Source organism: Chelonia mydas, chromosome 2 (assembly GCF_015237465.2).
Source record: "Chelonia mydas isolate rCheMyd1 chromosome 2, rCheMyd1.pri.v2, whole genome shotgun sequence".
NCBI lineage: Eukaryota > Metazoa > Chordata > Testudines > Cheloniidae > Chelonia > Chelonia mydas.
Window position 1 is genome coordinate 190,358,519 of NC_057850.1, and position 14,729 is coordinate 190,373,247.

At 43.5% G+C, this 14,729-nt stretch overlaps 1 protein-coding gene across 1 annotated transcript in view; it reads right to left on the minus strand.

The window, feature by feature from the left end:
* Positions 1-12,165: 12,165 nt before the first annotated feature.
* The window catches only part of ZCWPW2 (zinc finger CW-type and PWWP domain containing 2), a 111,479-nt gene continuing 108,915 nt past the window's right edge, over positions 12,166-14,729 (minus strand). Inside the window, exon 8 of the mRNA XM_037890393.2 lies at positions 12,166-12,410. Coding sequence (XP_037746321.1) covers positions 12,237-12,410 — 174 coding nt within the window. The 3' untranslated portion in view covers positions 12,166-12,236. The remainder of the gene's footprint in view (positions 12,411-14,729) is intronic.

Sequence of the window (14,729 nt, forward strand, 5' to 3'; positions counted from 1 at the left end):
TTTGCAACCATCTTAAATACTGGTCCAAGTATACTTGGGATATAGCAGGATGCACTATCCTGAAAAAGCATACCCCTGCAGGCAATCAGGAAGAGATTATTATTATTACCATCATGCCACTCCAAATGTTGGCATGTGTCTCTCTCAAATCAAATTGGCTTTTTTTGGTCATACTCCAATTCAAACTCACATATAACTTTCAGCTCAGTTATCATACCTAGATCTTTTAGCATTACTACTTCCAAGATTTCTCACTTTAATTGAATGTCTGTGTTTCACATTACTTTCCCCCAGATATAGTATATTAGTTTTAAATTTTCAAAGCAAAATCTAATTTCCTTTTGTTATTTCCTTCCTGTATGTCTAACCTTGCTTGGTCCTTCTTTTTTGTATTATTTTTATGTCTTCATTTAGTATCATCTGGAAATTTTGCTAGCTTGCTCATTAACCTCCACTCCTCCACTTCCAGGTTATTAATACAGATGTTAAATAAGACATGTTTATGGGACTGAGCAATTACTTTGCTCTCCCAATGTCTGGATCAGATAAGGAAATGGAAGAAAGCAGGCTGGCTAAAGATCAATCTGGATAACAGTGATGCTGTTTGGAGGGGGAAAGTAGTAGGTTTTGAGGAATTGGTAATGTCTATAACCACTCCCTCAACTAAGGGCTGCCCAATGTCTAAATGGGTCACAATCTGAGGTTTTGCTAAATTTATGTAATAGACTGTTAGATAGTAAAAGAAGCCAGAAATACCGTTTTTTACATTTGACGGGCCCTTTGCACTCAGTCATCTGTTCCTTTGTTAGCTCTACACTAGACTGCTGCAATGTACACTACCTGGCTCCAACAGTGAAAGGAACCTAGAGGCTTCAGCTACTGTAGAATGTGGCTGCCCACCTTCTGAGCAAGATGGCCAGAGAGCAAGTTGCACCCATACTGGGCACTCTGCACTGGTTGCCAGTTACTAACTGGGTGAAATTTAAGGTGCTTACCTTCTACTAACCCCTGAATGGCTAAGTACCCAGCTACCACAGAGACTGCTTCTCCCATTTTAACTGTTTTCATTCAGAATGCTAGGGCAACCTTCTCCCACTGTATGCTGGGGACAGGGTATTTTCTGTGGTAGGTCTTCATTTCTGGAATTCTTCTTCCAAAAGTACATCCAAGGCTGATTTTGGCTACAATAAAGAAATTCTGCAAGATGCACTGCTTTGTCTAGGCTTCTCACCAACATTTAACCTATTATCAAGCTTTTCTTGTCTCTGTTCAATAAAGATAAGAGATTACAAGGGATGGGAGAGTTGTTCAGAATTTTGCTTCTCATTCTTGGGAGATGTTATACTTGTAATCTAAACCATATACAATATGACCGACACTACTGTGAAGGGTGCCATATAAGTGCCTATTAAAAATAGTCAATAAAATAAAACTTCTGTAGCAGCCGACTAGATACTACCTCCATTCATGATATTTCCATTTATCTCTTGTCCTATTTGTAATGCATGTCTGCAACCACTCAAAGAAAAAGACAGTTGCTTACCTGTGTAGTAACTGTTATTCTTCAAGATGTCAGTGTAGACACTTATTCCACTCAGGTGTATGCATGCCCAAAACACCAAAGTTGGGGTATTTTGCCTAGCAATAGTAGTAGTGGTGGCACTTGTATCCTTTCCCTCATAGCCCATCCCATGGCTATTTAGCAGCAGTGCTGCCCCAATCCCTATCACTTTCTTTGCACCAAAACCCCAGGCTGGAGACTCCAGTGCAGAGGGGATGGAAGTTGGGTTGTGGAATACACATCTGCACCACATCTTAAAGAACAACACTTACAATTCAGGTAAGTATCTGTATTTTCTTCAAATGCATGCATGCATGTATTCCGCTCAGATGACTCACAAGCAGTCTCTCCGCAGGAGGTGAGGCTTGGAGTCTATTTAAATAGTGACTACAGAACTGCCTTTCCAAAGTTTGCATCAGATCTCAATGCCGTGGTGATATTGTAATGTCTGGCAAAAGTATGCACTGAAGACCAAGTTGCAGCCCTGCAGATATCCACTATTGAGACATTGTAAAAAACACAACTGATGTCACATGAATTCTCATTGAATAAACCCATAATGAGTGTGGGGGCATCATCTGAGCAACTCCATTAGATGAAGCAATATAGGCAGTTATCTGCTTGGAAATGGTCTAAGTGCAGACTGGTTGTCCTTTCATCTGCTCAGTGTAGGACTTGAAGAGTCGAGGTGATGAAAAAAACAGTTTAGACCTTTCTAAATAGAATACTAAGCACTGCCTGACATTTAAGATATGTAGATGCTGCTCCTCCGCATTTGAATGTTGGTTGGGAAAAAATATAGATAAGTAAATTCCCTTAAAGTGAAGCTGAGATACCACTTTAAACAAAAAAAACCAAAACTGTCACCTTGTCCTTGAAAAATTGAGTGCATGGAGGATCTGCCATTAAGGCTTGGAACTTCCTAACTCTTCTTGCAGATGTAACAGCCACAAGTAAGTCCGTCTTCTGGGAGTGGATAGCCAACAAGCATGTTGCTATTGGTTCAACTGGCAAACCCATCAGCATCACCAGAACTGAATTAAGGTCCCACAACAGCACCATTTCTTTCACTGGTTGAAAAAGGCAGACTATACTCTTAAAAAAACTCACTATCATAGGGTTTGAGAATACCAACTTTCCGTGAATGGAAAGAAGGAAAGCTGAGATTGCAGTCAAGTGAAACTTCAGAGACAGGCCTAACATAGGCTGAATTTGTTTTGACACTCCCCAACTCGAGAACCATTTTCATTTAGACAAATAGGTGGACTTTGTAACTGGTTTTCTTCTACAAAGCAGAATATCTCTAACCACTCCTGAGCATTGCCCCTCCTCTTCATCTAGCCACACAGCACCCACACAGTAAGGTGTAGACTGCTCAATGCCAGATGGACACCCTGGCTGTGATGTTGAGTGAGCAGGTTGGGAAGAAGAGGGAGAGGTCAAGAGGAGATGGCAAGCCAAAAGAGTGAAGAGGTCAGAAAACCAATATTGCCTCACGCTGGTGCAATCAGAAACAGTTTGACATGATCCAATTTGAGCTTTAGGATAACCTGAGGGATCAGAGGGATGGGAGGAAAGCATACATCAGGTCCCTTCCCAATTCAGATGGATCTCAGGAGCTATGCCAAAGTTGTATGAGATTCGTCTCAGTGTTATGACCAAGACCATAAGGCTGGACAAAGCATCCACTGTAGTTGACTGTAAAGATGTCTTCGCCTTCTGTAACAAAGGTCTTGAACTCCTCTATGGAGGACTGTGGTAACTTATTCACAAATTTGGACATAGCATCCCAGTTCACAAAATCATACTTCAATAATAGAGCTTGCAGGTTGGCAATACGTATCTGCAAGGTGAAAGTCAAATAGATCTTTCTCCCCATCAAACCTAGCCTTTCTGAATCTTTTTCTTTAGACATAGATTTATATCTTCCCTGTCTTGCTTGCTCATTTGCTGCTGTCACAACCAGAGAATTTGGAGCTGGATAAGAGAAAAGTATTCAAAATCTTGCATGGGCACTGTAGGCGTGTGTGGCCCTCCCTCGCTGTCAATCTCCGAGGAAGGCCATGCCTATTTGCTGGCACACCCCTGGAGTAACGGTCTAAAATAAGGGGGGAAGTTAGCAACCCCGGGCTCGATCCCTCCAGCAGGGTGGAGCAGCGAATGGTCCAAGAGCCCAAGCCCTCTGGCAGGGCAGGGCACTAAACAGTCTAAAGCCCAATCTCCAGGCAGGGTAGAGCCAGGTATAGTCCAGGAACCCAGGCCCTCAGAAAGGGTGGGATACCGAGTACTTTCTAGGGCCCCAACCCTCGGGCAAAGCAGAGCAGTGAATAATACGGGGACCCGGCCCTCAAACAGGGTAGGGGGGTACCAGCAGTCTAGGGCTCCAGCCCTCAGGTAGAGATGAGCACCCAACACAGTCTAGGGGGCGAGCTCAGCAGATGGTAGACTCCCACAGGCCTCCTGTCCAAAGATAGGGAGGTTGCAAGGGATGGGGTGGGATGGGGTGGGGTGGCAAGGGATGGGGGACCTGACTCCACCGTGTCCCAGCCCAGGGCCCCAACAGTAGCAGAGTGATCTGCCCCTGGGTCAGCAGGCATCCAGCCACAACATGCTGAATTGGACTCAGTAACCCTGATGGACCATAGTCAGCTGCCCCAGAGCCACTTCCTCCCCTCTCCTCAGGGTGTACCTGAATCTTGGGGTTGTCCTCCGTTTTTCCTGGGTACACTGCGAGCGGTAATCCCATCCGCTCCTCAGCATCTGGCATGTCTGGTAGTGCAGGAAGTTTGGACTCCTCAGGACAGCAGAAGTCCTCAGGAGGCTCTGGCTCCAGCAGAAGGATGGAAGTATCTGCCTCCCTCGGTGTCTTTCCCCCAACTGAGCTACAGGTCCCGCCTTTTATACTTCCTGTTCCTGTCCTCCCCTCTGCTTCTGGTGTGGCGGGCATGGCTTTCCTGGTTCCACCCACCACGGGACATCTGGCCTTCCCTCACTGTCAATCTCCAAAAGAGGCCATGCCTCTTTGCTACAGGCACATAGCATCTTTGGACAGTATGCTTTGCTCTGGGTATTAACAAAGCCGGGATATTACATAGGGATTTAGCAGGCTTTAATATCAATTCATTTATAGAGAAGACAACTCTCCTAGGAGCAAGGGCTGGAGGATATCCATCAATTTATGGGTGATTTTCTGAATAAACTTGGCCTGAATACCTAATGCCGATGTTATGCAGATCCTAATACAATCGGAAATCCTCCAGTATCAAAGGTGAGGACTTATCACTGCTGCATCATCTGGTGATGAGGAAGATGATGTAGGTGGGCTCTATATGGGATCAACAGAATTCCTTGAGGAATAACATCTGACAGTCTCAAAGATTCAGGATGTTCCAACCCAGAGGGAGCCCCCTCTGCCAGTGGCTGCAGGACCAGTGGTCCTGACAGGAAGATTACCAAAGATCCAGGTGATCTTCTCCTAGAGTGAGCATACAATCAGGACTTAGATGAACACAGGGCCTTCCAGGGATTCCCTGGAGGCCACTGCAGATAAGGATACATCATCGGCGGCCAGTAGGAACTAGACCAGGAGCCCTTGTCTCTACTGTGGGAACAGTATTGATGCCAGTACCTACTATGATTCCCACTGTGTCTGAACAACCTTTGAGATGGATAGAAAGAGGGGCAAAGGGAGGGAGAAGCCTCTGAGCTCAACTGTAAAGACCCCAATAAGTAGTCTGATGATGGCAGGGGAGCTGCTCCTGGCGCCAAGTACCCTGCATCATCTGTGGTCCAACCAACCATCAATGGCTCCTTGAATACTGGTACCAGCCTTGCACTCATATTTGGACCGGAAACAGGCATCAGTACTGAAAACAAAGCTGGTCCCGGGCTCGCGTATGCAGACTGTGTCATAATCAGAGTCAGTACTGAAGATTCTATTCACGTTAGTGAAACCCTCGGTGCCAAGCAGGAAGCCGACTGCACCCCTACACTATAGGTAAACTGGGGTGCTGACAACAGAGCTGGCAATGACGATAATTCTGCCACTAGTCCCAGGGGAGCCAAGGACACAGAGGATGACGCCACTGCAGTCCTGAATAAGTGATGAGTCAGGGACACACAGGCAAATCTGTTGCTGCCTGGTACAGAGTGAAAACTGATAGTGCTGCCATCTCTGTTGTTTTTACCCGACTCCGATACCCCTGAGGCAGTACCAGAGGTGATGGTACAGTGTCCCCCTTGTCCCACATCAGTACTGTAGAGCTGGTTGGTGGCCCAACTCTATCCCATGTATCTGAAGACTCACAGCGCTGGTTTGTACTTGCCCTAGAAGGTGAAGACAAATCTCCCCAAGCTCTGGATTGGCCCTGGTCCATTTTGTGGATTCTTTTTCTCAGGGGACCCAATGAAGGAGAGCAATCCCTGAGCAATCCCTGTTCCTTCTGGGTGAGGAATCTGAGCTTGGTGGAGAAGTCCCAGTCCATATTAGCTCAGGCATTCTTTGAGGCGCCTGATGTTCTACAGTGATCTCCTGCACTGAGGCATAACTCATTGCCTATTCAAGAAGGTGCTGCCTTTAATCTTAATCTCTTTATACTCTTTTTAAAGGTAGGAGATCTATAGGTGGATTTATAGGAGATTTATAGGAGATTTATAGGTGGAGATCTTTCTTTAATGAGCCCCTCCCCAAAGCACAACAGACATTTAATGTGGGGCTGTTATTGGGGATAGCTATTCCACACCAAGGACAATATTTAAACCCTGACGAGGGCATCCCACCAGGAAAAGCTACCCACTAAGTACTACTACTAACTAACAAAGGGCATTATGAATAACTATAACTACATACAAAGGAACTCACAGAAAACTGTGAAGGCAATTGTGAGATAAGATCACACTAATAGCTCCAAATGTAGTTATAAGCAGTGAGAAGGAACTGAGGGGAGTCAAGGTGGCACCACCTTATATAGCCATGGTAGGGGCTATGAGGGAAAGGACATAAGCGCAGCTGCTAGGGATACTGTGAGGCAAAATTCTTCAGCTTTGGTACGCTGGGCTCACACACACCTCAGCAGAATACATACCCGCAACCACTTAAAGGAGAACAAGAAGAGCCCATATTATGTGACCAGCCAGCTCTAAACAGACCACCAGCAATGGTTGTATAGACCACAAGTAATCTGTGATCCACAGTCTGAGAACTGCTGCCTTAGTACATTGCTGTTTACGTTGCTTAATGTGCAATTATAAAATATTCAGGGAGTTCAATATAATTTTGCTATGTAAACCTTAACCAGATTTTATGTGCTTGTTTTCTCTTTTATTGTTGCATTAATATTGGTTTTTGCTTTTGATTAACCTCTAAACGTAGTATTTTTAAAATTTCTGACAGGTAATAAATCAACCAAGCCCAATTGTAATTAATTTCTGTACCTGGTTTTTAATTTATTTATTTTTTAACTTTGACTTGTGCGCATATCTTGTTTACTTGGAGAACTTTCAAATTACCGTATGTTGAAGTGGGAGAATAAGACAGCTCAACCTGGCCCTGTCTATCTTATAAAAAGACAGCGATAGAAAATCATTTCAAAAAATGGTTTCAGCTCTGACAGATTTGTTCTCATTGTAGACAGATCATAGTGTAGTTAAATGATTTTTGAAAACCATTACTAAGAGTAGATTACTGCCTTTGTTGCAGTGTTAAAATCTGTTAGCCTCACTATGACCTATCTACACTGGAGGCAAAACTATGCTAGCTCAAATTATTTTAAATTATTTTTAATATAAGGTTTCCTAGTTGTACTTTTTGGTAGAATAGACAGATCTTGTGTGTCTTAAGGTTAGGTAAAGACTAATGACTCATAGCAAGACTAACTGAGCAGATGCTGATTTTCCTCAGGGTCACATAATGGTAGTAAGAGACGTTGTCTGCACTGGCATTTTTCATTTTTCTCACCATTTTTCATTTTTCTCACCATTGTATTTTCACCTGTACTAACAATAACTAGAATGTGAGTGTAGACTGAGCAAAATCATTTTTATGACCTCCTCTGAGCAGAGTTAGAAAACATGGTGGTTAAAAACACTTGTGCCCAAAATACATCAGAGCTCCAACTATTGTTAGTGCTGGTGGAAATGCAATGATGAGAGATTTCCTGAAAATTGCCAGCACAGATACAGTCATAATGACCCAGGCTGAAACATTACCTGCTGGGTAAAACCACTGAAACCTGACTGTTCTTAAGTGCCTCACGTGCATAGCTAATAATTCCTCTATATTGCTAGAATCCTGTTTTTTATTGCTAGTTCATTTTTAATCCTTGACAGGGCTTTAGCCCTTACCTCACGGTTACTTGTTTTCTTTACTAGTTTCTTGTGAAAGATTTTATTGAAAACCTTTTGAAATCCAAATAAATTATTTCCACCAGATGCCCTTTATCCATTATGTTATAGAATAATAGAATTTAACAGGTCAGAGAGGCAAAATTTACCCTTCCTGCAACTAAGCTGGTTTGATCTTATCAGCATATATGTATTCAAGCATTTCATTACTCTGACCTTTATTACATTCTGTCAGTTTTCCTAATGCTGAGGTGAGTCTGCAAGCCTGTGATCATCTCTGATTCCTTTTAAAAGATGAGCATCAGGTTTGCTACCCTCCAATCTTAAGCAACAATTTTTATTTTAAGGAATGTACAATATTTACAGTCCCACTTTTAGTTTAGATTTCTGTTTGCATTCTTGAATTTAAGTCCTTTTACATTTTAATTATAAGCATATAGCAGTGAGTTAGCTATATTTTCACTTTTTAAACATGAACATGAGGCAAATAGGAGTTATATTACCAGAGGCTTAAATGAGGCAGTTAAAATGTATGTTAAAATTAGTGAAGACTTTTATTTTAGATTTATTCATTTTCATAACAAGTAATTCAGGGTGAAATTCACTTCTCTTTAAGTTCAGTGCAGAGTTCAGAGAAATGAAATACTGAAAGAATGGGCCAGTGAAGTCAAGCCCCTCTGGCGCAGGGCCGGTATACCCCATCACCCCTTGTAAATTTATATTTACTGAACACAAAGATAGGTTATATAGCACATGTAAGGTTAAACAAACAGTTGATCATCTGGTATGGGAATGCAGGGAGTTTTCCCAGGAAAGAAAGGCTTTTTATGGAGAATTTAGATGCTTTAAGGTGACAGAATATACTATGGAGGATTTAGGAAGAGTATTGGGAAAGTAAGGTAACAGTCAAAAAGCTCGAAAATGTTTTAAGGATATAGCACAGGGTAAAGAGAGTATATCGGCATGACTGTACAAGGAAGATAGTAAGTGGCAGTTATCCGTGGGTGCATCTCCTTCACCACAAAACAGAAAAGAAAAGAAAAGAAAGAAGAAGAAGAAGAAAGGAAGCTCCAGAAGAGGGGAGCTCCCAGAAAGCCTGAATTAGGCAAAAACTTTCCAGGTAAGGAGGCCTGGGAGAGACTCTGAACAAGCAGGGAAAAGACTCCAAATCTGCTGCTGGAACTTAGAGTCTAGTTTTTGGGACTTTGAAGTTTTATCTAGGCTCAGAGGTAACAATCTTTAAATCCTTGTACAAATGTTCCTTTCAGAAGGCTTCATTAAACGGAGAGATACTGCTGTAAAGAGAAAAGGAGTACTTGTGGCACCTTAGAGACTAACAAATTTATTTGAGCATAAGCATAGGATGCCGATGAAGTGAGCTGTAGCTCACGAAAGCTTATGCTCAAATAAATTTGTTAGTCTCTAAGGTGCCACAAGTACTCCTTTTTTTTTTGCGAATACAGACTAACATGGCTGCTACTCTGAAACCTGCTGTAAAGAGTTTGGCTTCTCCTTGACCAGGCTGTTTAAGTCATTTCATTTGTACCTCATTAAGGGGGGGAAGTTGAGGCAGGCCACAGGAGAGCCACACTCACCCTCAAGAGAGTGCATGAAGCATCCAATCAGGCCCAGCAGGTTAGTACAAAAAGACCTGTGGGGCAGAACAGGGTCAGTTGCTGCAGGGAGCCCAAGGAGTGAGGAATGTGTTCCTAGCAGCAAGGGTAGCACCTTGGACAGAGCAGTTGATGGCAGGGACCAGGAGAGCAATAGGGAGCTCCTGGCTGGCTGCTGGGACTTGCTGATTGAATGTCCCGAGAATAGTGCAAAGAAGGCACTGAGGCCACGGGGAAGTGGCCCAGGGAATTGAAGCAGCATTGAAGGAAGATGAGGAGACACAGCAGAAGGCTTCTATCTACAGGGTCCCTGGGTCGGGACCTGGAGCAGTGGGCTGGCCCAGGTCACCCCTATTCACCACTGGGGAAGTGGCTTGACTATTGAACAGTGGTACCCACCCCCAGAAGAGGGAAACACCGATGGTGACCCAGCTGGAGGGCTCAGTCATGAAGAGGATGTTGCGGTCTTTGGACTGAGGCGGGTCTGCAGCAGAGAAATGACAGAAAAGACACCATCTGGAGAGGGTGCACCAGCTGGCAGAGCTAATCCCTGTGACGGTCAACAGGAGGCACCACTGTGGTGAGCGGACCCCATCACAGAAAGACTTGCCAATCTCTAACCAGGGCTACTGACTATAACTTGGTATCAACTGAACCATCATTTGAAACCTGTAATTTAATAGAATCAAGAGTGCAGAAAATGAGTGCAATATTGAGCTTAGGCATGTGCTTAACTTTACTCCTGGGAATAGCCCCAAGGACATCAGTGGAATTACTTGCAGTAGTATAAGTTAAGCACATGCATAAATATTTGCAAACTGGGATCCTTAATTTTTTCAAGCAGCTCTCGTGAATACTGAGTGAAGCAGCAGCACTTCCTCTGCACTTCCTCTGTCACTTATACAGCAGGCACGTGACCCACTCAGTTGGGAAAATCCCCAGATCCCACATTTGGATCAGAACCACAGAAAAGCACATTCTCCCTAAGGGAAAGGACATAACTGGTATTTACCCCATTTGTACAAACAAGACAATACATGACAGAACCCTTGATACCACATTTATACTGTTGAGTGAAAATTCTTCTCAAAGAATCTATCAATACATCATCTTTCCCTGGATCCATACAATGAGGATACTTAACTTTATGAACAGGTAATTTCCCTGACACAACTGGCTGGAGCAAATCCCTCTTTGGTGGTCTGTGCAATATATTCCCAAAATGTTGCCCATCAGAATTTAGACAGATTTTAATTTCATGCAGTGTAGAAAACCTTTGTAAGTCAGAGAAACAGCTCTCAGCTCTAGTGCCTTTACAAGGAGCCACATCTCACACTGAATTCACAAAGCTGGGAGTGGATGTTGGGAACAGCATCAATAAGCCAAATAATTCTGAAAAGATCATGGTGTTGGAAATCTTGTAACACACTCCACTGACCTGGGGCCGGATCCAAGAGAGGTACAGAACTATTAGATAAGAGGCTCTCAAAAGTCAGAGATATCAGATCTTCATGATGGCTGGATCCCAGATAACCAGATCCCATGCTTGGCAGGACTTCATGTTTAGCTATCAAATCTAGATCCAGTTCTGATCCCATATCCATCTGGATCCAAATCCATACTTGTCAGCCATGGATCTGTACCCAGCTTAGGTTTTGTTTTTTGTTTTGGTTTGGGGAGGAGGAGGTTGGTACCTCCAGATCTTGGCTGCCAGATCTGGATTCAGGTTTTTCAGCCCCCAATCCATGCTTGGCTGCCAGATCCGGATCTGGTCTGTTGATATAGATCCTCTGGAAACTGGCTTCAATGGCCAGAAGGCCACTTTAAGCACATAGCATCTCCTCTTTTCTTTAAAAGAAAAACTTGACTAACTGACAGACTAACTATAAACAAATTTTGCCTCAAAAGAATAAAAAAAGAGAGAGAAAAGAAATGCAGATGATGGAAGCATTGAGCACACTGTGTGCGATCTGAGTTTCCTGTACCTACAGTGGTTAGAAAGGCACTGAGGAACAGTTGTGGCCATTTCCCCTTTGAGAACTCTCCAGGATGAGAGATGCAACTGGCCCCAGTGAACTTTGCTTTCAAGAAGGTTCTGGAAGCTCATGGTGCAGGCTCCTTGATCCACAAGTGTGAATATCCAGATGCCACTCAAAGAAGAAGGAAGTATTCTTAGGAACGGTATGCAGCCTCCATAGATGAGTTACCCAGAGGTGAATCTGAGCTGAATAGAACCCAATGGGAATTACACAGGTGGGTCAAAGGACTAACAAACTCCATCAATGTTTCATATTAGAGAAAGGCATGTAGTTAAGTTTATAAGATTGAAATGCAATTTATGACTACTAGAGGATTTACTTTAATCAGTTCCTTCTGAACATCTGAAGATCCACCATCTTGCCAGAATCCCTCCAGAATTCAAGATGTGTTCAGAATCACTACACCAAGCTTATCTGCTTTTATTTTTAAATCGTTTTCAGTTATTTACAATTTGTTTCAAGCCTTAATAAAATATTCCATGTAAATAACAACAAAATTATAAATGGTTATTTACTTTTAAGTCTCTCCTATCAACTTGAAAATATATTTTACTTTTGTTAGCAATGTTATCAGGTAACATTTAACATTAATTAAAATAACTGCCTTTGTAACTATGCAAATTATTCACTTAAGAATCTATGACTAAATAGAAAAGTGGATAGAGTGGTTCCTTTTTTTTTTTAAAAGCTATCTTGGAATTCAGCCATTAAAGAATCTATTTCTTTAAACTTGTTGGTTATGTTCTCAATACACTCCCCAGCCCTGAAAGCTATCCCATCAATAATAATACAATCCTCTTGGGTGTCGTTTTCCATTTGACTTCCTTCAGTACTCTCTGTGCTGCATTTAGTTACCTGAAAAGCAAATATGCATTCTCTAGATGCATTACATTAAATTTAAAAACAACAATAGTAAGCAATATGCTTTGTTATCAAGTTCAGTCAACATGTCAACAATCCACAGTCCAAATATATATAAAACTCTCATCACAAGCAGTCAAACTGTGAATTTGCCTGGACATACTTTTTGGTAAATGTAAAGCATCTGGAGGAATATAGTGGTATGTCTATATGAGCAATACGCAGTAAGCTGAAGTATAAATCTACAGCACTTCCAGTAGGCCATGCACTAACTGTCTGTGTGGACCCTACTGATGTACAGGAAAAATTCCCTAATGCACTTTGACGTACTGCTGTTTCAAACCACAGCACGTCAACGCACTTGAAACTTTTAGTGCCCATGGACCCTTAGTGCATGACATGCTGGAGCACTGTAGATTTACACCACAGCTTACTGCACAGTAAGTCCTCCGATAGATGTGCCCTTAATAAACCAAAATCTCTTCTATTATATTGTCATTTTACTGAGACCTTAATTTTTGAAGCTTAACTGTAAGAACCACTTTCTACCAAGAATATTGTGAAATGTATCTCAAACCAAAGGGAAGCAATGCTACTCTTCACTATGCAACCTATAGATTATCAAACTATGGACAAAGACCCCCAAATGAATGTATGTGTCAGGGCACTGCCTCCGCAGTATTCTCCTCAACTCCAGATACAGAAGCCTCTCTAAGTCTTAGGCACTATGGTTCTTAAGAGGGAACTAAAGAGGGAACTAAGGAACTACCTTAAGAGGTAGACTAGTTAAGTGAGAAAATTTGTCTCACTTACCCAGAAAATGTCATTCTAGGTAGAGATATGGGTCCATAAATTCAATAGTGATGAGTTCTATAGTCTCCCTGCTATAGGAGGTGGAGTCAGGTGTTTTGATTGGCTGAGCTGACTCTCTAGATAACTCCTCCCATGGAATAGCCCCTCCAGAGAGTTGCTTCCAAAGCTGCTATCGAATCTGAATAAAACACTTTCACATATTAACAATAGCAAAAATCTGCCCGGCATCTAAGACAGAGGTGGGCAAACTTCGGCCTGCGGGACCCTCCTGCCCGGCCCCTGAGGTCCAGGTCCGGGAGGCGAGCCCCCGGCCCCTCCCCCACTGTTCCTCCTCCTCCCCCACAGCCTCAGCGCACCATGCTGATGGTGTAGTGTATTAAATTGCTCCGTGTAGGAATGTGCTACTGGTAGCAGTTACAGAGAGCAATTTACTACACTACACTGGCGCAACGCTCTGGGCAGTGCGGCTGTAGCACTGCCAGCCACCACTGCTCCGCACGGTAAGGGGGCAGGGAGCAGGGGGAGTTGGATAGAGGGCAGGGGAGTTCAGGGTGGTGGTCAGGGGGCAGGGGTGTGGATGGAGTCGGAGCAGTCAGAGGGTAGGGAATGGGAGGGGGGGTTGAATGAGGGCAGGGATCCCAGGGGGGCAGTCAGAAAGGAGGGGGGGTTGGATGGGGCGCTGGGGGGCAGTCAGGGACAGGGGTTCTGGGGCTGGTCAGGGGACAGGGAACGGGGGGGAAGGTGGATGGGGCAGGAGTCCTGGGGGGGGGGGCGCTGTCAGGGGGCGAGAAGCAATGGGGAGTGGATAGGGGGCAGGGGCCCAGCCTGGCACAGCCTCCCCTAAGTGGCCCTCCATACAATTTCTGAAACCCGATGTGGGTTTGCCTGAAGTTCTAAGAAGTAGAACTGTCTAACCTGACAAAAACAAATAAACTGGGATAACCCCCAGGGTCATACTGTTATCCCTCAGCTCTCCCTAAAAAGGGAAGAAAACAATGCAACATTACTGAGCAATAACTGCCCGAAAGAAGGAGATGAAAAAATACAGGGCGGGATGAATTTATGGACCTATCCCCCTACTCAGAACAAAAATTTCCAGGTGAGACAATTTTTTTTCACTCTCACTTTGAGAGATGGGTTCATAAATTCAATAGTCATCCAATTTTTGTAGCAATACTACCAACCCACCCCCATCACTACCAATTGTTGGGTTGGCTAAGAGTGAGCTATGGCTTAGAAAATCCTCCTACAAAAGTCTGCTTCACCCAACTGAAGTCTATTAATCTTACAGAAATTAGCCAACATATGCAGGGACACCCAAGATTGCTGCCCTGCAAAACTGTACATATGGTGCACTGGACTAAATGTCCCGTGAAGCTGTCATTGCCTTCTTGGAATGGGCTTTAAACTTGAATGAGAGAGATTACCCTTAGTTTAATATTCCTTGGAAAATCTCCCCCCTTCCAATATACCTTGCTATGGAGGACCTGGAAGCTTTCC